At 46.7% G+C, this 26,188-nt stretch overlaps 1 protein-coding gene across 3 annotated transcripts in view; it reads left to right on the forward strand.

Moving 5' to 3' along the window:
• Positions 1–26,188, forward strand: part of Smyd3 (SET and MYND domain containing 3) — a 575,124-nt gene that overhangs the window by 480,632 nt on the left and 68,304 nt on the right. For all 3 annotated transcript variants that reach the window (XM_028865490.2, XM_028865491.2, XM_037211193.1), the window contains one exon: positions 5,166–5,340. In XM_028865490.2, the coding sequence (XP_028721323.1) occupies positions 5,166–5,340 (175 nt within the window). The remainder of the gene's footprint in view (positions 1–5,165; positions 5,341–26,188) is intronic.

The following is a 26,188-nucleotide window of genomic DNA, read 5'->3' on the forward strand; positions in this document are numbered from 1 at the left end:
ATGTTCGAATCCTTATAAATCAATACCGCTGACCCTCAAACCTAACAGCAGCGGTGGGTTCTCCGTTCTGTATTCCCTTGGCGTGAATGGCAAGGGACGTGAATAGGTCAGAGTTCAGAGCAGAGGAAGACAGCATATGATGGGTCATCTGGGATGACCGCTTGGTGCTTGACTGTGTAAAGGGGATTCCAGATCAGGGTCAGGACTTGGATAGGCAGAGGCTGCCACGGAGGTCACTGTCTATAGAGGACTCCACTCGGACGCAAATGTGATGGGGGAACCACAGGTAAGAAAGACTGTAGAATGAAAAGGTCACCAGAAGGTCATCGGATGCTTTGGGATGAACATATCCCAGACACCAACAAAATCTGCAAATAAGGTTTCCAATTTATTATGCTGTTAGAGAACTGTGAAGGACGGGAAGATAGGTAGGTTCTCCATTTCTGAAGTGTGTGTTTACAGAAATCATTAGCTCAGTGGGCTTGTTAAGTCTTACTAATTAATGAACTACAGTTGGTTACTAAGAACAGATCCATCCACAGAGTCAGAGATTTTTTTTTTTTATTTAAGTAAAGTTTGTATCTAGATTTCATTAGAGGCTTTGAAAAGAAGTGGTCAAGACATTTGCGTTGTGTCCTAGCAGATCCAGGCATCTTACTCAGTTAGCAAATGCCACCAGCCTCGCTCTGGGGTGCTCTGTCTCCACCGCCTTTGATTCAGTACCTTGATGAAGAGACTCTCCACTCATGTGGAGATGGGAAGGACAGCAGAATCGGGAGGATCCTTGGCAGTCTGAATGGTGACTGAACTTCAGAGGATGAACTTTGACAAGAGTGCATATAAAGTCTTCTGTCTGGGGCAAGGAGTCGAAGCGTGTCGATCTGCATAAAGCTTGGCAGCAGAACACACGAGAGGGTTGCATGGCTTTGGTAAATAGTAAAATTTAATAAAGTGTACAAGCATGTTATAACTCCCCAAAGACGACTGTGATCTTGGGTTGCAGTCGTAGAAATACAGACTATAAAATGAGAAAGGGGGTGACATCGGGCTGATCTGATCTAGAATCTCAGATTCAGTCTGGGGTATAGAATAGTAATAGGGCTGTAGAGGAATTAAATTCATTATGAGGAATGGCAGAGAGCTGAGGAGGAGTTTGAAACTCCACCTGTCAATGTGATGAAAGGTCCTGGAAACAGCCAGCTCTGGGTTGACGCTCATGGATTTAGAGTTGCTACACTACTGAGAAGTCCTGTTCTCTGTGGTCCTATGCAGCAAGAATCAGGCCTTAGCGCACCACAGAGCATCTCAGTCTCACCTGGGTGAGGCTTAAGTGGAAACCGACTCTGCCAGGTATTTGGCTACTCAGGTATTTACTAGTCCTAATCCACCCTGTGATTCAGGCCGAACTTACAAGACACAGTCCAACATCCACAACTCTCACATAGTGGGATAGTAATTATGCAAATCACTCTGTTCTGTGTTTCAGATGAGTATTTCTCAAAGGTCCATTGGTCAAAATCTAGCCCCCAGGGTGCCTCTAGTGGGAGGTATGGCAGACCTCTAAGGAGTGGGACCTACTGGAAGTCATTGAGTGGGAAGAATGCCTTCAAGGGGACCATCAGGTCCTGGTCTGTCAGCCTCACTCTGCTTCCTGGCTTGAAATGTAAATGCTTATTCTGACACCCACTTCTACCTTGGCTGTATGGTGCCCTCACTGGAGGCCACACCAATGGGGCCATCTGAACTTGTTCTGGAACCTCTGGAACTCATAAGCCTATCATTGCTTCATAGGGTATTTTGCATCTGATATTTCATCATAATAGTGCAAAGCAGAATAATACAATACATATTTTGGTGAAAAAAATATATATATGCATATGCACACACATACAGAGAGAGAGAGAGAGAGAGAGAGAGAGAGAGAGAGAGAAGAGAGAGAGAGAGAGAGAGAGAGATTAATGTTTTACAGAGGAAGTGATGATTCCACTGTGTCTGGGAGGTGAGTTGGACTTCAGGCCAGCCATGGAGGAGAGTGTCTCTGAGGGCAGAAACGTGCTAATATGCAGAGGATGACATGGTGTGTGCTGCTCCTGGTTCTGGTCAGTGCGCCACACATGAGGAAAGAACCTGCTGGAAATGAGCACAGGGTCAGTTTTTATGCAAAGGGACCCAGAATGATGTTAAGCATGGCTAGATGGGCACAGACCCTGCTCTGGCAGCCTGTCTTAAGATGACTAATTCCCAAGTGACTTCACTCCCTTGTCTGTCTGTCTGTCCCCACCCTCCTATAGTCATTAGGAGAATTTGAAAGAAAGCCCCCATTGTGCCTTTGGGGTCCTCTTTGGTATAGCGCTCAGCCTCACTGGAACAGTGGTTATAGTAGACGCCACAGGTGGCACGGATGAATCTCTGAGCAGATACATGTCTGCATTAACCTGGAAGAATCTTGTAGGTAAAACTGTTCCTCCCTCCCCCTCCCCTTACATGAGCAGCTTACATGAAAAGCTTTACCTTATTTGCCAGGAGATAGTTGCCAGTATTGTGGAGGGAGCTTGGCAAGAAGTTCTTTCCTGCTTGGCAAAGAGTGTGTGGATGTATTGCTGTGTGTGGGTACAGAATAGCACATCTGGTTTCCACTCGCAAGGCGTCTCACCTCGGCTTCTTGCGGTGGAGTACATTATGGAAATGAGTAGGCAAGTAACAATGGGAACCCAGCAGACGATGTTACAATAAGGCCCAAGCCTTGCCACAGAAATGTCTGGCACTGTGTAAGAGACAGCCATTCCTCCTGACAGTTTGTCAAACATCTAATCCTGGAATGAAAAGCCACGGAGGTTAGCATGGCAATCTGTTTCAAAATCAGTGCATTGCCTAAGACACCGCTTCCCCCAACCTCTGGAGGATCCGTTCAGCAAACTTGAAACATCCATGTCACATGAATACAAAAGACAATCACCAACTGTCAATAACTTCAAATCACGGTCTTCAGTACATGAACCCCTTCTGGGATCGGAGCCAGGACTCGGCCCTAAGAGATGACATAAAGGGCCCTCAGCTTGAAATTCTTCCCAAGGAAGTGGTGCTCTGGAGTAAGGTGGTGTGCCTCAGTGGAGAGGAAACATCTCTTCTGGCAGGTTCATGAAGATAGTATTCCCCATTCACAGGTGTAGCTTGGTAAAAAGACTCCTGATGCTTTGGAAGTAGTGCTCTACAGGCACCAGCAGTGGGAAGCGGAGTCTGTGGGGAGAGGGAAGGAGGAGCTTTGCACACATGGGCTGTTGTGGGGAGAGGGATGGAGGATCTTTGCACACTTGGGCTGTTGTGGGAGAGGACTTGCACACTGGGTGGGGAGGATGGAGCTTTGCACACATGGGCTGTCTGTTCAGGGCAAGGGTTGCTGTGTCAGGACACTGATGAAGAGGGCCGGAGTTAAGGTTCAGGGGAAGTGTGTGGGACATGGAGTTGTGAAGAGACTGGGGGAGGGGTGACTCCATCCTCCATGCTCTTCCATACTCCATCCTCTTTCCCTTCAGTCTGTCAGGCTCAGGGCCGTGACAGGAAGGAAAGTTGAAAGACTCTCATCTCTCTGCCATATGCTTTGCGTACCCCAGTACACTTCCCAACAATGACCATGACACACAGAACTCCGCCTAGCTCATGAGAGGACACAAAAAGATTGCCCCCCATTTTTAGGTTTGATTTTTTTTTTTTTTTACCAAGGCAGGTGTTTTATTTCCAGCCTACCTCAAAGCATTTGATTTTCCCAAAGCTCCAAATCTGACAATGGTAGAACAAGCTTAGGTTTGAACCAAGTTCTATTGATGAAGAAGATCTACACTGTTTGTTCTGTAGATTGAATCGTCAAATGTTTCTCCCCAAGTGGAATTCCAACATCAAAGCAGAAGAGAAGAGAGCTACAGTGGTAGGAAGTGGGGGGGGTGGAGGTCAAGGAGATGCCCAGCCTCATCTCAGCATGGATCAGAGGAGCTGGGTGGTGACCCCACTTGGGTCCCGCACATGCACCTTCAGCTGGGCCACGGAGGAACCCCCATGTCTCCAGCCCTCCAGCTGCCTCTGTAAGATGGTGGGGAGATCAGTCTGCAGGGGCAAGGTTAGAAGCTGAGCCAAGTACCACACACCTACTGTAGGCCCAGCTACTGAGGAGACCGAGGTGGACTGGCTACTGGAGCCAGTGATTTGAGGCCGCCCTGAGAAGCAAGGGAGTAGAATATCACACGGAGGCTCCATAAAATTAATTACTGACTTAATTGACATGTGGTTAATCAGTGGATCCTCTTGCTCTTTTTAAGATATCATTTTCCCTTGCTCATGGTACACATATATAAACTGTTCTTAATATTTGCTTTCTTTCTTTCTTTTGTTGTTTTTTTTTTTTTGAGACAATATCTCTCTCTGTATTCCTAGCTATCCTCGAACTCACTTTGTAGACAAGACTGGCCTCGAACTCACAGAGATCCACCTGCCTCTGCTTACCAAGTGCTAGGATTAAAGGCGTGCACCACCATGTACAACTTTTAGTATTTTCTCCCAGTGTTTGGGTTTAAAGTAAGCATACATTTATTTCAGTTCAGTCTAGGTTGGGATCACTTTTGTTTTCTAATAAACACTAAATATAAGACCCATTGGAAATGCATTCCCTCAGATGGCTGCATCTGCTGCGGGCCTGTGCACTGGTGTGGGCTGGGCTCCATGCATGGCCAGGACTCAGATGAGTCAGAAGCTTCTCCTTTCTCAGAAGGGATGCTCTCTTCTAAACAGAAATAATTCCGCAGTAAATAATTGGAAGCCGAACTAAAGCTTTGGTACAGTTTAATAAACACCTTCATTCACTTCTCAACTAAGCTGAAGGAGAAAACATGTAGACATGTAGTGTGAAAAAGGAATATTTCTTTGGGAGTTTTAATTCTCCTAAAGTACAGACTGGGTTAGAGGATGCTTTGTTGATGTAAATAGAATTGACTTCCCTAAGATGCCACTTGAACGTGTTTTTGTCTCTCAAGTATGTTTCCAGGCAGCTCATCTGTACAAAATAATGGGCGCCTCCTCCCTCGTGCGCCTGGGAACTCTTCAGCCTTTTAGATATCTCCGCTTGCTTCTGTGGTTCCTTGATGAAGACAATGAATCCTTAACTAAGTTAATAACAGAGTGGGAGCAGGTTCTGGGCCTGTGCCAGGCGATCATAAGCAGCAACTCTGAACGGCTCCCCGACATCAACATCTACCAGCTGAAGGTGCTCGACTGTGCCATGGATGCCTGCATCAACCTGGGAATGCTGGAGGAGGCCCTGTTCTACGCTATGCGCACCATGGAGCCCTACCGGTGAGTGCCAGGCGGGACTGACACACAGCTGTCCTCACTGTTCGCGCGGGACGGGGTGGCCGCTGTTGAAACTCTGACCCTCCTGTCTCATATCCAGTGTCCCGTTGGCTTTCAGCGTGGGAAACCAAATCTTGTTTCGTTCATTGCTCTGTTACTTTACACATTCCTCAGTCGTTGGCAAAGCTGTTTCCAGGTTTCTGGCACTGTGCATGTTCAGAAATGTCTATACTGTCTCTGTGTGCACTGGGTGATGTTAATACCCATTTGCAGTGACCAAGGCCAGCAGGGGGGGGGGGGCAGAGAGGAACATGTGACTCAGTCCTGTCTTTGGACCACTGGTCCAGGTGAGGGAGGCGGATGGGCTGCTCTTCGATTGGTTTACAGTGGTGGGGGGGTCCAGAACTGATGTTTGTCAGAGTGCTTGTATACAGATGATCCACCGTTATAGCCACCTTGTAACTGCTCTTCTCCAATGGGTCACAGCATCAGAGAAGAAACTGTTGGTGAATGATGGGTAATTCACCACTCTGTGTGTGTGTGTGTGTGTGTGTGTGTGTGTGTGTGTGTGTGTATAGACAAGATCTAGCTCTGTGGCCCAGGCTAGCCTCTGACTTGTGATCCTCCTGCCTCAGACCCCTTTCCAGTATTGGGATTGCAGGAATGTGCCACCATGTCTGGTGGAGATTGACTGCCTCTGCTCAGTTCCTCCAGGGGGTGGGTGTTTGCTGCTGGGTGGTCTTGTAATGTGGAGCAGTTTTGAGGGGAAAGGGAGGTTGAACTCCAGTGCTGGAGGTTTGACACTTCTGGCTATGGGGCTCCGGTTTTCTCTAGGCTAAGAGCAGAAGTTGAGCCTGGGAGCGAGCCAATGGGAGAACGCGGGGCAGATGAATAGTCTGAGATCAGGGTTGCCCAGTGCCCAGCACAGGACAAGGTTGCCACGGAGAAGACATCTGGATGCATGGGACGTAAAGGGGACATAAAGTGTCTGCAAAGCAAGGCACCATTCCTGGAAGATGTAAACCTCCCCATTCTGCAGATGATACCAACACAATCTAGCCAAAGATGGCGGAGCATGGGGAGAATCCAGGTCTAGACCCGTGGGACATTGGACAGCAGGTACAGGGAATGATTCAAAGTGAAGCGGGTGGGGCACAGCCTGTCCCTACTGGAGGGAAGCCCCAGGTGACAGACAGCCGGGAGGGGAAGTTACCAGGCTCTGCGTGTCAAGAACAGAAGCAGGGTTAGACTGTCAGCAGGGAAAGAGATAGCAAGCCTGCGTGACCCGAGGTCAACAGTCGGATCTGGGTCAGAACTAGCTGTGGGCCGAGAAGAGCCTGAAGATAACCAAGGCCCCACTACCAAGGAGATGGCAAAGACCCACAAGCCAGCCAGTGGCACCAGACCTGAGGGTGTTTCCAGGCTTTGGCAGGTGGCTGCTTTCGTTCCCTTGTGGTGAACGGCTTTGGAGCCGTCTGTGAGTCAGCTTTAATCTAACTGCCTGGAGGGCTGAGACCGGAGACTTTCCCATGAGCAGTGGAATGTCTGTTCGGGGTGAGGAATCTTGTGGGTTTTCTGAAAGTTTGAATGGAACACGGAGAGAGATAAGGCTGCTTTCTCAGAGCCTTGCTGGGTGTTGACACGCCGGGCCGACTGTGATGGCTGGCACCGTCTCTGAAGGCTGAGGCCCGGCCGCGGCAGCTCAGAACATGGGCAGCACAGTAAAGGGATGGACCCGTGCCAGGAGCTGCAGACCGAGAAATCCCACCTTTCTCCTGTGGCAGCACTGTGCCCCGCCCCCCGCCCCCCAACCCCGGGCTGGTCTTTGTAGAAGATTCTTCTTGCCCATGGTCCCCTTTTCTTTGTCATCCTGGCTGCCCTGCCAAGGCCAGCCTGAAGCGGTCATCTAAATTGTCCTACCAGAAGATCACTAACAGTTCTGAATTCATTTTGAATCTTTTGTCAGCACTTACAGAGACCTCTGCACAGCACTGACCGAGCCCCAGTCAGCTGGCAGTTTGATTGACCCACACTTGAGTCAGACAGCTTTCCACAGAGGTGAAGCCAAGTCCTCCACAGCATACTCCCTTGTATGTAGACGAATTGCTAAATGGTCTTATTAATAAAAACAAACTCGGAGCCAGAAATTGGGGTTAAAACCGGAGATCAGAGGAATACAAAAAGCCAAGGCTAACCTCACCTCACCAACTCCACAGCTTCCAAAGGCAAACTACTTCTTGTCTGCCCACACCTGTATGCCTTTCTGTTCTGTTCTCTCATTTGCTCTCTCAGCCCAGCTACATCACTTCCTCTTCCTGCCCAGCTCTGTCACTTCCTGTCTGTCTGTACAGACCTCATACCTCCATGGTTAACTAGTGTTGGAAGTTAAGGCATGTACCACCATGCCCAGCTTTGTTCCCAGTGTGGCCTTGAACTCACAGAGATCCAGACAGATCCCTGCCTGCCAAGTGATAGAATTAAAGGCGTGTGCTTTATATAGTGGTTGGCTTTTTCCTCTGATCTCCAGCAAGTTTTATTTTATTGGGAGACACAGTATATTGGGAGACACAATACATCATACTTGTGTTTGAGAAACTTCTGGTTATATTTTTTGTGGTGTTGGCCAGTCACATTCTCTCTGTAAGTAAGTGTGTGTTCTGTCCTGTGCACAGTGACAGGTTTCCAATGCTGTTTCAGTTTCTCCTCACTAGGGCCCTTTGAGGGATTTCTTTGCAGAATACTGTGCACTGTGCTGCTCCACTTCCAGTGAGTAGGACTCGTGATATTTGCCAGCAGAGGCTCTGTAGAAGCAAAGACTAGGGACAGTCTAGAACCGACACCATTAAGAGAAACAGGAACACACTTTGTCCTTTTCCCTTTGGCTCAGAAGAGAAAATAAGGGCAGCAGGCCATCTTGGAACAAGAAGGGAATGGGATGGTGGTGATGGCTTTCATGTGCCATCAGTCACCTGCACAGTGGCCTGTGACTGCTCTAGGTGGGCTCTTGCTCCCATTTAGCCAAGGACATGGACAGTTAGCTAGGTCTGGGTTACCGAGAGGTGCCTGGATTGCCGTCTGCAGGAATAATTTGACAATATCAGTCTGCTATTTGCTGCGCCTGGATTGAGGTCAAGTCTCTGGTTGTGAGCATTTTGTCATTCGTGACCTCAGCTAAGCTTTGGCTGTTGACCTTGGAGGACAGAGTCCAGATCCCATTTTCATCCAGCCCCACTGATTTCAACCCCTGTTTTGCTACTCACTTATTTTTTTACTCAATAGATCTTACTTAACTTCATGATGCAATTTAATATAGGCCTTTTTATTAAATCTTCCACAAGGCAAGTTGGAAATATAACGAAATGTCTAGATCAGTTCCCAAGTATATGTGCCTCGTTCTTTTAACAGATGCACATCGGGTCATCTCAGAATTGGGCCGTAATTCTATTTCCACTCTGTCCACTGTGTCAAGCAATGCTATGAGTCACATCAAGGAGAATCAGTTGATTCTCCTTTGTGTGCCAATGTGGTCAGATTCGTACAAATTCCTAATTGCTCACTTGCTCTACCATAAACTATATTCCTTTTAAATTTGGATAGCTGTCACCAAATTGTGCCCTACCCACCACAATGTCACTATATCCTTAAGGGGATTTGAGAAAGGATGAATCTGTTCATTTATTATTATTATTATTATTATTATTATTATTATTATTCCTGATCTAAATTTATTTCAGAATATATCCAGACCTTCTCCATCCCCTTAATCAAAGCCTGGGAGCTAAGATTTGTTGATAATCATTTTGTTCATAAGTGGTCCTTTTGTGGCGCTGGAAACAACACTGTGTGAGTTACCTGGGGAAAATGCAGAGAAGGATCAATTAGAAAGGATGCTCGAGTTCTACGTGCAGATGTACACAATCCAGTGTCATAGGAAGCTGGGAGAAGGGATGTCTGCCCAGGGAAAGAAGGCAAGATTCCAGCTCAGAAAGGTGTCTGCACTTTCCTGTCAGTAAAAATGGCATTGGCAGGAGGAGAAGTGAAATCCGGCTAGGGGGTGGCAGCCACGGCATGCGATAAGTCAGGTGTTTGTAACTCAGGGATTGCTGAAACCACACAGCTGTGGCACAGCTTCCCATTTTGCTAGTCATCTTGTGACTTTTTATTTGGAAGCTTTTGGAAAGTTGAGCAGTTGGTAAAATGTAAGGTTTTAACCCCACCAGGACCTCCCACCATTGCTTTCCGGCTGCTTCTCTTCCGGAGGCTGGCAATTTCTCTTTCGTGATGTTTGCCATCAGTTAACAGGACTTTAGGCTAGAAGCCAGAAGATTATGCCTGCTGCATATTGCCACAGGGAGACCTGAGTAGGTGACAGAGGTAGTCACATCCCCGTGCTTAAGCCCTGAGAGCTTTCCATGTAGCACAGGTGTGTTTAGGCCAGTATGTGAGGATGCTTGTGTCAGGGTCTGTCACTGAAGCTCATTTTCAGGGCTCTTGGGTGTTGAGGTTCTTGGATGCTGTACCTAGTTTAGAACCTTCTAATCTGGACTCACAGGTGAGATAGAGAGAATCGTCAAGCCAGATCTCTCCAGGGAAGGGGAAATGGTGCTCAAGTGTCACTGGGTGTTTGGTTTTCTTATTGCGCTCACTGTTTATCTTCTATGGTACACTTTAGAGAGTCAGCTCATCCATGAGCGAACATCCATCTTATTCTCCACTTACTGATGTAGGTGTCTGTCCTTTATCTGTGTAAACACTTTTTCCCACATGGTACTGTCTTTGGCAGGATCTCTGCACTGATTTTGAGCTTGCTGTGTGTGTGTGTGTGTGTGTGTGTGTGTGTGTGTGTGTGTGTGTGTGTGTGTGTGATTTAATCAGCTGTATTTTTAGTTAACTGTCAGTTCAGTAAGACCAGCTGCCAGCCACGGCCCTTGTCTTGACACTGGCCCAGTGACCACCTGTTCAGCAGTGGGGCAGGGACTCGGCAAGACTCACACAGTGTGACTTTAGTCTTTAACACAAAGCCTTTTCACTGAATTCCAATTCCAAAGAATGAGAGGTTCCCAATTCAGAATCTAGAACGAAAACATTAGAGGCCACAGTGGAGGAGGAAATGGTGGGGAAATGACAGAGGAAGAGGAAGGGGGAGGAGGTGACAGGGTGTTCATGGTTCAGTGACGTGTGTTACGCCAACACTGGCTCCAGCTCAGACCTTACTACTTGTGTTTTCCTGGTGGGGAAAGTCTGGTGCTAACAGGAGTGTTTGGATAAGGGCTGGAATAATGACGAGATGACTCCTAGCAGTTTCTCTGGCTACACTTTTCTTGGGGACTTGGAGAAAGGGAAAATTGTTCTTCAATGGTTCTCTCCTCACAAAGGGACCCTGGCTTCCTTTAGCCCTGTCCATTTACTTAAGACACCACCTAGACATTTGAGTAGGATGTGGTGTTGACCTGGCTGTACTGGAGGATTCGAATCTTGAATTGGTCAGCAGCTTAAACTGTGGCTCAACTCTGTAGCTTTTGTTCTAGGGGAGAAATTGAGAGCAGTTTTTGCACAGATTTATCCAAGGCTTCGGCATGTGTTCCCCACTGGTCCCTCTGGGAAAAATAAGACTGAAAGGCAGGTCACCGTGGGCCTGCCCGTTTGAGGGACACAGGGCTAGTGACACTGTCTCCTAGCCCATCCCCGCCACTCCAGGCCTCGGGCTCTCAAGTGAGTGCTGCACATCCACACAGAGCTCTGGGTGACAAAAGACAGACCCAGGTCATCCGGACAGCACAGCAGACCGCACTGTCGTCTGTGTCGGCCGTGTCCCACCCGACTTAATGATGGGACAAAAATGACAGCGATGACCGAACGCTGCTGATGCTCGCCCAGCCCCCTGAGGGGACTGCAGTGACCCCGAGTGTGCTGGACGTGAACAAAGTCTGTGTCTCCACACCGCCTGACCACACATATCCGTGTGCGTCTGTCACTCTCGACCACCGAGAACGGCTGCCCGCCCGTCCTTCAGAGGAGCCGCTTTCCGCCTCACAGTCAGCAGTGATGATCACCCCGCTAGTTACCCCTGTGGCTGGAGCACCGGATCCCTACTCATCCACAGCCACTTCTTGCTCCTCCCTGGCCTGTTATGGCTGCACGGCACAATTGTCTTCCTGTCCAGGTCTGTGTGTGAACTCCCATGTCGATGACAGGGGACATGTATCTTCAGGAAATCAGATGCCTGTAGTATACCCTCAGTCTTGCCTGTGTCTAAGCTGGAGTCTTAGGGATCCTTTGGCCAGTGAGAGGTGGGCTAAGGTATCATTTGTACCAACAAATGCTGGCCCATCTCCCGCTCACTCTTACTGCCTGCCTTCTGGATGCTTTGATGGGAACATGCCCATCTCCTGCTTCATATGCGTAGTCATTTTCTCATCAAAAACATCTATTGATATTTATTACATGTATGGTGATAAGGCGGTAAATAAACAGGCAAAGCAGAGTACTCGTCCCGGTGGGGTTTAGAAATAATGGTCAGCAGCCAGATGTTTATCACTTTGGGGTTTTCCAAGAGGACAGTTAGCCGAAATCCTGAGAAGAAACGCAGGGACCAAACCAGGCCTGACCAGTGACAGATGAGATTTCCTCCTTGGACCAAGTCCTTTTGTTTCCTCTGATTCGTTGACTGATCTTAACATGTCATTCATTGCTCTGTCTCCTTCAAGCCTGACATAGACAGGGTGCTGTCCATAGTTAAAGCCTGTCCTATGGCAAGCATCGCTGGCTGTAAATGCCCTTGCAGCCTCGCTCAGCTATATGTTGATCCAACCCTCTAGATCATTTCACTCAGGATACCTTAACAAAATACCAGCATCTAGGTGGCTGAGACACCAGAAATTTGTCTTTTCACAGCTTTAGAAGTCCAAGGTTAAGGTGCTGGTAGTTTGGGGCTTTGTCTGAAGCCTGTCTCCTTAGTCTGTAGATGGTGGGTTTTCATTGTGTCCCCACATGGTACCCCCCTGCACAGGGGTACCCCAGAGGTTTCTCTATCTGTCTCAATCTCTTTTTATAAAGCCACAAATTGGATTAAGGCCCACCCCCAAAGGCTTCATTTTAACCCAATTACCTCTTTAAAGATCCTATCTCCAAATGCTGTCTCATTTGGAGGTCATTTACAAGGGATTATAGGAGGATTAGAATTTGGCCCATGTTCTTGGCATCTGCATCCAGTTTAACCACTGCCTTCTCACCATTTCTAAAAGTTACCCATATCAAGGATCAGTTCCTCTGCATCTATTTTTTTTTTTTCATGAGTGTAGGTCCAGTAGATGTCACCTGTCGTTCTTGGAAAAATAACCCTTTTGCTTGTAAGCCTTCTGCTTGAGTGTGGAAGCTCCAAAGGTGTGCAGCAACCCCTGCCAGCATGTGCAAGAACAACTGGGTTGACCGTGGAGACTCCCTTCCTAACCAGCCATGTAGACACTAGCTGCCCAGAGAAGGAGACCAGCTACTGCTCACCCAAGCAGGTTATTGCCCAGGAGTTTTGCTGCGTCACATACCGGCTTGTGGGGCTGACTAGAGACCCCTGCTGTTTTCCTGCCTGGCTTGTATGGTGGGCAATCTTTCACTCTGGCATTCTCTCTTCTATGCTGGGTCAAGGATACTAATGCCGCCTTACCTTCAAATCCTGCCGCTGTGGATGAATGCCCAAGAAAAAGGCCATTCTCCCCGCTTAGGGCTAGGTCACAGGAAACCTGTACTGTTTTGTGTCTATGAGCAGTGTATGTGCTGAGAAGTTGTTTCTGGGCTTCCTGCTTACTAAAGCCTTCCCAGAATACACATTGCCCATCGCCATTCACTTCTTCTCCTCCACTTTCCCAAGGCTTTACAGAAGCTCTTTGATTTTGCTGACAGAAACCCCTCACTTTCTGAGTACAACAAATCGTAGTGTAAGCCGCAGGCGGAGAGCAGATCCTCGGGAATCTTTGGCCATGCGTGGCCTTTCTCCCATTGAATCAGTCTGTGGTCAGTCGCCCTGACAGTACAAAGCTGCCATTCCTCTTCCTTTTCTCACCTCTTGGAAGAGAAAGTAGGCAGAAAAGTCCCATTTTCCTCGGGAGGGAGCAACAAGAAATCAGCCAGGCCTGAGAAATAGGACATGGTGGTTATGACTTGGAAAGACCTAAAACTTAAAAAAAAAAAAAAAAAAAAAAGTTCAACACTAATTTTAATCACACATAAAGCACATGCTTTATGATTATTAAAAATTTGGTCAGTATACTTCTATGCCATGTATTTGTGTCTTTTTGAATGAAATCCATATTAAGGTTTTAGAAATTCTCCAAGGGTAGATGAATGAACTGTCAATTAAATCGCACAAATGAAACTGATTTCTCAAGCCTCACAAATTTGCTCAGTGACAGAGAACGGCCATAACATTTGTAAAGAACAGTAAGAGGTCCTTGAGAGAAATGAGAGGTGGGAAGTGGATGTCCTTCGAAATTGTAGTCCCAGTTTTGGAGATAGCCAAGCTATTTTGAGCAAGGAAAACACCCTCTGAACTAGCTAATGTAAAGCCCTTGAGCTTGTGAAATGGTTAATGTTCTTATTGTCCAATGTAGCCAAGGGAAGTGGTCGAGCCAGCTTCTAAGAAAGACAATGGGCAACCAGAGCCCCGGCCCCAGAACAAGGGCAGTCCCTGCTGTGGTGGGGGCAGTGGGTAGAGCTCCCTGCTCTGCAGAGAGTGAAGTGGACGGTAGAAATTGCTCCTTCTACACAAAGGACACCAATCATACTAACGCTGCCCTTCAGAATTAAAGAGGAAACAAGCCGCTCTCACTTGTAATGGGAAGTATCGCTGTAATGTCCTCCCAAAGTGAGATAAATCGAGTTCACCCATTGTAAAAGCATCTGCCGGCTATTTGTTAGCATCGGCGCTACAGAGAGGAAAGGCTGAAGGACCTGAAGAGTCCTCCTCCAGCATCCTTAAACCAAAAGGTGACTGCTGGGCCTTATTAAGAGGCTGCTGTGGTCCACGCAACTTGCCCATCCTTGTAATCCTCACAGCCCCGGTGAGGTGCAGCTTAGCCTGTCCACCTTCTCTAGATGAGGCTGACACTCTCATCCCTTGCTCTCCAGTGGTAGAGCCCTGGCTTCAAGCTCAACCCTCGGGTACCTTTATTTCTTTTAGAAAAGCATTTGAGTCGGAGTGAATCTGAGTTCTGGTTTGGATAGCAAATGTCCCCAAAGGCTCATGTGTTGAAGGTTTGGTCCTTCAGTATTTAGAGTTGATTGGATCATGGTGGCTCTGACTTCATCAGTGGATGGATCTGTTAATGAATTCATAGCTGAATGATTATTAGAAGATGGAACTGAATTGTACCTTTGAAGGGTATGTCTCGTCCCTCGCCTCCCCCTCTCCCTTCTTTCCTCCCTTCCTCTCTTGCCTTCCTCACTTCCGTGGGGCGAGAGCTTTGCTTGTGATGTTGCTCCCCATCTTAGGCCCAAAGGCAACAGAACGAGCCACCTGTGGTCCGGAGCCTCGAAACCCTGGCCCTAAACAAGCCCCTGCTCCGTCAAGCTCGATGGGTGAGGGTAGAGGTGTCAGTGTTTTGTCTCAGGGAGGGAGAAGCTGCCTGGCACACCAGAATTTGCTTGACGAGAAAGCAGAGAGCCGTGGAGGACCTTCCTCTTTGCCACCCTGCCTTCCCACTGTGCCGGTCCATCATGGTTCTTTTCATTCCAAGTGATAGAAATCCAGCTGGGGTGTGCGTACACAGAAGGGCACTCGCTGCCCACTCAGCTGCACAGCCAGGCAGAGGTAAGAAGTGTCAGAATCCAGGGTACAAGGATACAGGCTACGCCACACACTGCCCTTCTTTCCCTTCCCCAGTACACACTGGGAGACAGCTTCCAGGAGCCCCCAGTTCACACCCGTCGGACAGAACAGACCTGGCATGCCGATCAGTGTGCGAAGGGTCTGTGAAGGTTCTTAGACCCCATGTGCATTACCCATCGCTGGCTGTAGAGGGCTCTGTTCATGTTGGAGATTCTGCCAGGAGAGTGTGTCTGCATATCAGCAAAAAGGCTGTAAGCATCTCTGGACTGTCTCCTATAGGTAGAAAAATACAGACTAGGGAGATTTAGTCACCTTTAAAGTAGCTGTTACTGCTCCCTAGTTATTAGAAGATTGATGGACTCTTTGGGGGAAATGAATAGGGATATGCCTCTAAGTGGCCTTTAAAAAAATGGTCTAAGTCAACATTTTTATCTGAGTGAATAAGATGAATAAATAGAATTTATGTATATCATATTTTTCGAGGATTCAAAGCTGGGAAGAATAAATAATACATTAGAGAACTAAACCAAGCCATTATTTTAATCAGAAACATTTGGTCAGTACCAAAAGTAAGTGGGGTTGTATCAAAAGTCTACACTTGGAGCTTTGTAAATGGCAGTAAGATAATAAAAATGGCGTCCGTTTCTATATAGGTATACGTGTCTATATTAATATATATGAAGCATTCTGATTAACTGTATGACATACATTTTTAAATTAAAATAGTTTCTAACCATGAGAGGCTAGATTTGAGGTCCTAAAAGCATCTAGACTTCTAACTGGTGGGGAATTTGGAGATCCATCTGGGGGCTGCCAAACCCCAAAGCAGAGTTCTGGGTAGGTGCGGTCTTTTTAAAGCTGGCATTTATCTGTCAGTTTGCAAAGCACCCTCCCTCCACCTAGCTGGCCCCGTTCATCCAGGTCCATTGAGCACCATGGGCTTGTAAGCTTTGCCTGCCAGCAAACACTGTGTGGCCCTTTTCATGGTGGCCAGTGAGTGGGCGAGGGAAAGCTGAGAAGCCTCTGCCCAGGCCATCAAAGACCAGAGAACAGAAAGAAAGCAAGTACCTCACCCACTCATGAATTTTCAATGGAAAGATGACTTTTAATCTAAAAGTAACTAAAGAACTGGCACTTATCCCCATTGAGCTGCGAGAATAGAATGTAGTCTGTCCAGGTGTACGGAAACACATCTACGTCAAGGAGTCTTTTCATATTTAGTTCATGTGACCTGATGCTCATCATCTATCAGCCATCTGTCCCCAGGTACCCGCCTTTGTTCCTGCTTAAATAGTGTTTTCCTAAGTCAGTTCCATGGAGATACTGTTCCGCTGAGCTTGTGAAATGGTGGGCTAGCTAAAAGTGGTTCCAGTCAGCTTGCTGGTACCAAGACCCAACCCAGCTGAACCCGCATCGCCATGTATTGTTTCCACCTGTGTAAATCTGCCAGCCATCACTTGGCAGTTTCAGCAGAAATGTTCAGTCTGGATTGCTAACATCAAAGGCTGCTTCTCTGACGGTCAGCTGGACTGCCCTACCCAGCTGCATCTGCTGTTGCCCTGCCTCCCCTACTTCCTTTGAATTCTTAACATCATTTCTACGTCTATTTTGACCCCCTAAATAATATTCTCAAACTTTTAGCTACTAATGAAATGATCTTAAGCTACAAAAAAAAAATACTAAAAATAAGCCAGGTGTGGTGGTGCATGCCTGTAATCCCGGCACTGGGAAGAGGGAATTGTCAGGAACTCAAGGTCAGTCTTGTCTACATTGCAGGTTCAAAACCAGCCTTTGCTATGTGAAACTCTGCCAAATAAAGAAGCCCAACTAACTAAATGTATTATATTTTCTCTAGCTCTCATTGTGCTTTACCTTAAAATTCAGTCATTCTTTCCTTGGCTGCCTCGAAACATCAAACAACATACTGCACATTCTTTCTTGTTCTCAGAGCTGTAGCTAGCTGCCCTTGCTTCTGGCTGTGGAAGATGGAGGCCTTCTCTCAATTCACTAGAGAGACCTTGACTATAAAATTCTCGACTCAAAGTCATTTTCAATGACAGACCCAGGGACCTGTTGCCGGGCTCCTGAGAGCCATTGTCTCAAGAGCCTGTTGGATTTGATTCCTTTGATCTCTCCACTTTGTCCCACTGTAAGCAGTCTGGCATGGCTCTTTGATGTGTTTAGGCCTAGGCACTTTTTTTCTTTCATTCATGCAAAGCCATTTCATTTTAAAGACTCTCATCTTCCTATTATCTTTGTGGAAATTTGCCTATTTTCTCTGTTTTTCTGAAGATACTCTGGTCACATGTTAAGCTATGTTTCTATGTCTCATGTTTCTTGCTTTGTGTTCTAGAGGCTATCTTGGACTTTATCTTCCAAGTCACTAATTGGTTTTTGTATTTCATCAAATTTATTTTTAATTTACAAGAATACAATCTTGATCTTTGATGGATAGCTCCCTTTCTCACTCTTATGGATTCTTCATCTTAGAAATCTAAGTCTTTTTAAAAAAATTCTCTTCCATTTTCTAGATGATCTTAGTTTTCTTCAAGCTTAGTATTTTCTCTTTTTTTCATGTTAATTTTTCTTGAATGTTGGATAATTCTTGGTTGCATATATTTTGAAAGAGCTTTATTGATATAAATCACCTGCTGATATAATCCCTCCATGTAAAGAATAGTCCAGCGGCTTTGATTTCCTCACAGGGGTGTATACCCCTCACTGCAGTTTTATTATCTTGCCTCAAGCAAAGCTCATGCTCCTTAGGGGTCTCTCTCCAGTCCTCTCAAACACAAGCTGCTGCCGTCCCTAACCCAGGCAATTCCTTCATATTTGAAATAAAGGGTTAGAAAGTCTGGCTTGTGCCTCTGGGCTTTCAGAATGGAAGCCAGTGGTAGGGAAGGAAGAAAAACCAGAGGTGCGGATCAGGATCATAGAGAGTTCAGAGAGGAACTATAGCAACAGATGGGATGTCCTGCTCTGTGTTGAGCTGGTTCACTTTGTGTCCAAGGTTAGAGAACATTCCATTGCAGATGATGATGTGGTGGAATAGAATCTGTTCCGTTTGCAGCTGTCTCCTGCACAAGTGACCTAGCATTGGTAGGCATTGGTAGATTCAGTGCACAGAGCAGGTATTATGCATTGGCGAGGTCAGTGTACACGGTAGGTTTGCAGTGGTAGGTTCAGTGTCAGGCACTCAGATGCTTTGTATATGTGCATTGTACTCACATGCTTATCTCATCGTATTTGAAAACCTGGATGAGGCGGTTTTGCTGCTGTCTATCAGCAGTATTTTCCTAAAGAAGGCCCACAGCATTACATGTTACAGTGTTAGGCACCAGAAGATCAGAACCTAGAACGTCCTTCTGCATACAACAGATATGGGTTGTCTCCATTTAGAGCTGTGGCTCAGAGAGCTGAATGCCTTACCCAAGGTCACACACCCAGTAAAGGGCAGAATATTTCACACTTGAAACATTCTTCCCACTACCTGTCCTTCAAGATGACAGGCAGATTCAGGGTGATACCTGTGCCCATGGACCTAGCACAGGAAACAGGACTTTCTTTGAAGTGGCCATGGTTTTGCTGTATAGGAAGGATGGTTCCTACATGAGTCAGGGCTCTCTAGAGGAACAGAAATGATACAATGAGTGTGTGTGTGTGTGTATGTGTGTGTGTGTGTGTGTGTGTGTGTGTGTGTGTGTGTGTGTGATTTATTAGAGTGCCTTATAGGCTCTGGTACAGCTAGTCCAACAATGGCTGTCTACCAACAGAAAGTCCAAGAATCTAGTAGTTGTTCAGTCTATGAGGCTGGATGTCTCAGCTGGTCTATAATCTATACTGGAATCCTGAAGAAGTAGGCTTCAATGCCAGTGAAGGAATGGATTTGCCATCGAGAGTGAGGGCAAGCAGGCAAAGAAAGCAAGCTTTCTTTTTCCAAGTCCTTTAATAGGCTGCCAGCAGAAGGTGTGGTCCAGATTAAATGTGGATCTTCCCACCTCAAAAGACCCTAGAGATTAAAAATGGGTCTCCCTGTTTCAAATGATTTAATTAAGAAAAAAAAAATCTCTTACAGGTGAACTCAGTCACTTGGGTTTTAGTTAATTCCATATATAGTCAAGTTGACAACCAAGAATAGCCATCACAAGTCCATCTCTTGTTAACTTGACATGCCATCATATCTCCTTTGTCATGCTTAATTTCCAAATAAGCCACGTCATATTTATGTCTAACATGATATAACTATCCCATGTATAATCACAAACATTATATATTCAACAAGGTCATTATTCCACCTAAAATGATATAACTATCCATCATACAACCACAAATACATTATAAATTTTAGAATAGGTGGCAATGTCCCTTAAGGGATATTCTTTTGGTTATCTCCAAACTTAAATATGATAATAACTGATTTTCATGTTACATTAAGTGATAATAAAATTGAGGAAAAAAACACACAAATCTGTACAAACCACATTCTTAAAAATATTCTGGAAACACTCATGTCAATTATAATCCTTATTTCTGCAACTGGTCACATGACCTTAGCTGGTATTTATAACTACCTATCTCTGTTACCCATCCTATATTTCCTCGACCCTCATTGAGTACCTGAGCAGGTCTTGGCTCTTTTCCTGGAGGAGTGACCCATACCTCCATTCCTGAAGGGTCTGTGCCCTTTGTCATCCTGGCTGGATTAGGTTGTTGTTATTTTCCATTGATTTTAATCATAGGACATGGTGGCACCAAGAGACGCCTTAAAGGGTCTCATGCACTCTAGACATAATCTTTCTTAGCTCCATTGTGGAGAAGGAGTCTGATTTCTCCTTGGTAATCTGGATCAATCACCCCTCCTAACACTGTTATTTCTTTCATGGCCTGTTGGCTTAAGGGCTTCGGAAACCCCAAGTGGCCAGAGAGGAGTCTGTGTCCCAGTTCAATGGAATGGTTGTTGTGGCTCCTGGCAGGAGTGATCTCTCTTGTTAAACCAAAACATCTAGGCCAGCAGAATTTAAGGTAGAAGGAACAGGAAGCAAAAATTTTCCTAGTGGGTCACTAGGAGTGGTAGTGACTAGAACTGTTCCCTTTTCCACACCTTGATTCCTGGAACTACAGATCCTGGCTATAGGAGAAACCATAGCATATTATTGAACACTGAATTGAAGCATATACCTCCTTCTGGAGACCCCTGTCCCTGCCTTACAGGCTGCTGCCACCTAATTGACACTGTAATTGTATCTTCAAAAGGCCATTCCTTTAATCCCAGCACTCGGGAGGCAGAGACAAGTGGATCTTTGTGAGTTCGAGGCCAGCCAGGTCTACAGAGAGAGATCCAGGAAAGGTGCAAAGCTACACAGAGAAACCCTGTATCAAAAAATAAAAAATAAATTTAAAAAAAAAAGGCCATTCTGTCTTTCTGTCAGGCCAGCTGCTTGAGGATGGTGGAGAATATAGTAGGACCAGAAGATTCCATGATCGTAGGCTTACTGCAAACTTCTTTGGCTGGGAAGTGAGTTCCTTTGTCAGAAACAATACTGTGTGGAATACCATGATGGCAAAGTAGGTGTTCTGTAAGTCTACCCATGGTAGTTTTGGCAGAAGTATCCAAGACAGGAAAGGCAAATCCATAACCAGAATGAGTATCTCCTCCAGTAAGGCCAAAGCATTCTTTCCACAGAGAAAGTGGTCCAATGGAGTAAACCTGCCACCAGGTTGCTGGATCGTCACCCCGGTGAATGGTGTCATATCTGGGGCTCAGTGTTGGTCTCTGCTCTTGGCAGATCTGATACCCAGCAGCAGCTGTAACCATATCACCCTTGTTGAGTGGCATCCATGTTGTTGAGTCCATTCGTAACCGCCATCTCTACCACCATGGTCACTTTGTTCGTGGGCCCATTGGACAATGGCAGGGTGGCTGGGGAAAGAGGCTGACTTCAGAATGGGTCATCCTAGCTACTTGACTATTGAAGTCCCCCTCTGCTGAAGTCCCCTTTTGATGAGCATTTACATGGGACACAAGCATCTTCACATCCTTCACCCATTTTAGGGAGATCTATCTTTGAGATCAGATGTCTTTCTCACCAATTTTCCAATCATGCTCTTTCCAAGTTTCTGACCATCCAGCCAGTCCATTGGCTACACCTCATGAATCAGTGAACACTTGCATATTTGGCCATTTTTCCTTCCGAACACACTGAATGACCGTGTATACTGCCTGATGTACTGCCCACTATGAAGATTTCCCTTTGCCAGTGTCTTTTGGGGTTGTCCCAGAAAAGGGTGGTAATACTACAGCTGTCTATTTCTGGGGGTGCCTGCATAGTGTGTAGAACCATCCATAAACCAGGCCCTGGTCTTCTCTTCCTCCGTCAACCAATCATAGGACATAACTCATGAGGCTACACGTGCATGTTTGGCAGCAGACGACGCTGTAACGGGAGTAGAAATCATAGGCAATTTCTTCATGTAGCTTGGTCATGTCTTCAGGCCCTTCTCAGGCCTACTCACATATATAACCCTGCCATTTGATGATGGATTGCTGCTGCGCACATTCTATTTTATGGCTTGGTGAGTCAGATCATACCCAGCTCATGTTGGGTAACTTGGGTCACATGGTTACTTAGTGACCCATGGTCAAATGTTCAGTCTTCACTAAGGCCCAATAGCAGGCCAAGAATTGTCTGTTTAAGGGAACGTAGTTGTCCACAGATGATGGCAGAGCCTTGCTCCCAGATATCAAAGGTCTCTTCTGTGATTCACCTATAGGTGCCTGCCAAAGGCTGCAAACAGCACCCCTCTCTGTTACTGACACCCCAAGTACCATCGGGTCTGCTGGATTAGACGGTCCAAGTGGTAGAGCAGCCTGCACAGCAGCTTGGACCTGTTGAAGAGCCTTTTCCTGTTCCAGGCCCCACACAAAACTAGCAGCTTCCTGAGTCACCTGAGTAACACACCTAAGTGAGGAAATGTGCTGTCTCCAGAATCCAAGTAGGCCCACTGAATGTTGTACTGCTTTCTTGGAGAGGGGAGGGGCCAGGTGCAATAGTTTATCCTTCACCTCAAAAGGAATCTCTCTGCATGCCCCACACCACTGGACACCTAAGAATTTCACTGATGCAGAAGGCCCTTGAATTTTGGTTGGATTTATTTCTCATCCTGTGATGTGCATATGTGTTACCAACAAGTCCAGAGTGATAGCTACCTCCTGCTCACGTACTCCAATCAGCATAGTGTCGTCAGTTCAGTGGACCAATGTGATATTTTGTGGAAGACACAGATGGTCATAATCTCTTTGAGCTAAGTTATGACACAGGGCAGGGGACTTGATAGATCCTTGAGGTACAACTGTGAAGGTATACTGCTGGCCTTGCCAACTGAAAGCAAATTGCTTCGGTACCAACAAAAAGACACTTGCTAGATCAATAGCTGCAGATCATGTACCAGGAGATGCTCCACCGCATCTGGTATAGCAGCTGCAGTTGGTGTCACTACTTGATTAAGTTTTCAATAGTCAGTTCTCATTCTCCATGATCCATCTGTCTTCTGCACATAGCCACATAGGAGAGTGAAAAGGAGATGTGGTGGGAACCATCACCCTGCATCTTTCAAGTCCTTGATGGTGGCCCTGATTTCTGCAGTCTTTCCTGGGATGCAATGCTGTCTTCAAGAGGTAACTCTGGTGGCCTCCATTTGGCCCTTCCATCCATAATAGCCCTCACTTCTTCATAGGTCAGGAAACCGATGTGGGCATACTGCCAACTTCGAAGAATATCTGTCCCAATTATACATACCAGAACTGGGGAAATAACTATAGTATAATTTGGGGACCCACTAGACCTACTGTAAGTCAGACCTCAGCCAAAACTCCATTAATCCACTGGCCTTCATAAGCCACTACTCTAACTCGAGGGCCACATGTTTCTTGGTGTCCCCCAGAGTCGGTATCCACTCAGATCCAGTATCCAAAGGCCATAGGTCCCTTTGGGGAAGGACTAGAGAAAGGCTAACAGTAAAACTTTTAGGCATTTTATCAAGGTCTTTCTTCAGGAGAACCTGGCCATCCCTTCATTCAAGGAGTTCTGGGTCTACAAACTAGCTCAAGTTTGGAAATTGGTTCAGACACCGAGATTCCCATTTGCCACAATCCAATGGAGCCTTTCTTTTGTTTGAGAATTTCTCTGCTCATACAGATCAAACAAAAAATGTTTTTCTTTTTTTAATCCATTTCACTTCTGGAAACATCATGATTGATTAGCCAGTACCAAAGGTCCATACAGGTCACACCACCATAGAATTCACTTTCCCTGTGCTGTCTGTGATGGCTGGGGCCATCACGGACATTGCTTTGTCTATGTTGCCCATTGCAGTAGCTAGGATCACCTTGCCTTTGGAGATTCAGTGCTGCCACCTGGCCCCTGCGACTTTGGGACCCAAATGAAGACATTACATTTAAGTCATCCAGCTGAGCAGCAGCATCTGCAGCCTCAGGGCTGGCACAAGGGACAGGGGCTATGACAAAACTCTTCACATGTGCTGGTGCCCCTCTCACCATTGTGTGTCTGATAGGATTGGTGAAGGGCGTATCTTCTGGGTCTTCCCATTGTGGAGGATTAGGTTTTACACAGCTTACCCACTCGAGCATTGCGATTTCCTGAGCCTTAAAAATCCCTTCATCAACACTAAGCCAAGGGTATCTGGCATCATCAACTCCTTTCCAGTAGGCCGTCTTTTGACAAATGCTTCAGCCAATCATTCAAAAAAATTTTTTGACACCGTTTTAACTGAGCAGCCTTCCATATTAAACCTAGATTCATCCTTCTGCATACAACAGATGTGATTTGTCTCCATTTAGAGCTAAAAGCTGTGGCTCAGAGAGCTGAATGCCTTACCCAAGGCCATACACCTAGTAAAGGGCAGAATATTTCACACTTGAAACATTCTTCCCACTACCTGTCCTTCAAGATGACAGGCAGCTTCAAGGTGATACCTGTGCCCATGGACCTAGCACAGGAAACAGGGTTTTCTTTGAGGCAACCCTGGTTTTGCTGTAGGTGGAAGGAGACTGCCTCTTTGCTCAAGAGAAACTGAGCCAGGAAATCTGCATGCCCTCCGCGTCCTCACACATCTCAATTTCAGTTATGAAATACCTTTGAAATGATTTTCTCTGAGCAACGGAAATGCCGAATCCTCTCCACTTCCGTGTCTCAGTGAGACTCTTCATCTCGTGTTGTTTCATAGACTTTAAAAATAAACTGTAAGATCTGTGGGGACTGAAAAAAGTTGGAGATCAGACTTCCAACCGCCAGCTAATTCAGTGCAGCTCCCAGGTGGGAAAATCAATGTCTGCCTCGCAGAGGTGAATCGTGCGTGCCATTGTGTGAAGCCGCAGAATCTTTCTTCTCGGGAAATTAACTGACCCTCCATGCTTTTCAACTCTTCAGTGCAGGATATTTCATGCTTGCCTTTCTCCAGACAACACTGTATGTGTTTTGAGTGGAAATCTGAGCTGGTGGTGCCTGAGGAGCTGGTTTCTGTCTGTTAGAAGGCTAGGCTGAATTCTCCAGCACTGACAGAAATCCCCAGGCATCCCCAGGCTGTTTTGCCCCTGCCCTGGTGGAGAAATGGGCTCTAGGGGGGTCTACACCCACCGAGACCCTTTCCCAGATGTTGTCACTCTAGGCTGGTAGTAGTGATGGACTCAGAGGTTGCTCAGGTGTGATGGCACACATCTGGAGTCCCAGCACCCAGGAGGGAGGCGGAGCAAGGAGGACTGCAAATTCCAGGTCAGCCTGTGCTCTACAGCAAACTCCTGCGGAGAGAGAAAGGAATTTAAAAGCAACTTAATGCAGAGGTTGCTGGAGCTACCTTTCATCCCTGCTCCCCCTGCAGATCTTTCATTCCCACCCTTCCCAAGCCTGAGATCCGCCAGAAGTTCTAGTGAAGACTACAGCTCACTAAGGCATTAGAACAGTCGCTTCCCACTGGGTGAGCAGCCATGGCCCCACCCCTCTGCACAGCCACATAGGACTTTCCCACGATCCAAGAGCCAAGTCGGCAGTCTACTTGTCCTACAGGGGACTTCATGTCCATTGCTCCTCTAATTGATCATGACTATTCCTTAAATACCCTGCTGAATAAACCTTCCCGTGTGGGGGCATATGTGTATTCATGCACGAGTATTGTGCTAGAAACAGAACCCAGGGCCTCACGTGTGCCCTGTACCACTGAGCTATGGCGTATTCAATGCATGGTTATTAAAATAGTAATTAAATTTTATGTCATTTGAAAAATCACTGCCATCACTGATGAACTCTGACTGCTTGGACCAATGGGATGGACAGGGCGCTCCATTCTGACATCCTGGTTCCTTGGCAGATCAAAAGCAGAGGTTGTTGAATACCTTTGCTTGGTCAAGGGTTTTCATCACTGTCGATATCAGAAGACATGGACTAAGGAGGGAGCTGGAGCCATCTGGAGTCCATATTAGCACATCATTGTGGTGATGGTGTCAGTCCTGGCTGCGAGGGCAGCAGCACGGAGTTCCTCCTCCTCGCTGTGTGAGACTTAGGGATATATGCCTGCACACAGCAGCAACCGTCTGTCAGCAGCTTGGAAGGTTTAGGACAGTGTGCTGAACAGAGACAGGTCCTTGTGACGTGTCCAACAGCAGACGAAACATGAGACCGTGACAACACATGTCTGCCTTAGGTAGCCGTTAGCTGAGCCTGAAATCAACCTTCCTGAACAGACTTCCTCTCAGAAAGATGTTGTGCAGAAAGAATGATCTGCACAGGGGCCCCAAACCCCGCAGTGTGACCATGGCCAGTCCAGGAGCACAGGACTGTGGGCGGAGTGTATCAGGACCTCAGGGGCCCCAAACCCCACAGTGTGACCATGGCCAGTCCAGGAGCACAGGACAGTGGGCGGGTGTATCAGGACCTCAGAGGCCCCAAACCCTGCAGTGTGGCCATGGCTAGTCCAGGAGCACAGGGCAGTGGGCAGGTGTATCAGGACCTCAGAGTCCAA

Source organism: Peromyscus leucopus, chromosome 15 (assembly GCF_004664715.2).
Source record: "Peromyscus leucopus breed LL Stock chromosome 15, UCI_PerLeu_2.1, whole genome shotgun sequence".
NCBI lineage: Eukaryota > Metazoa > Chordata > Mammalia > Rodentia > Cricetidae > Peromyscus > Peromyscus leucopus.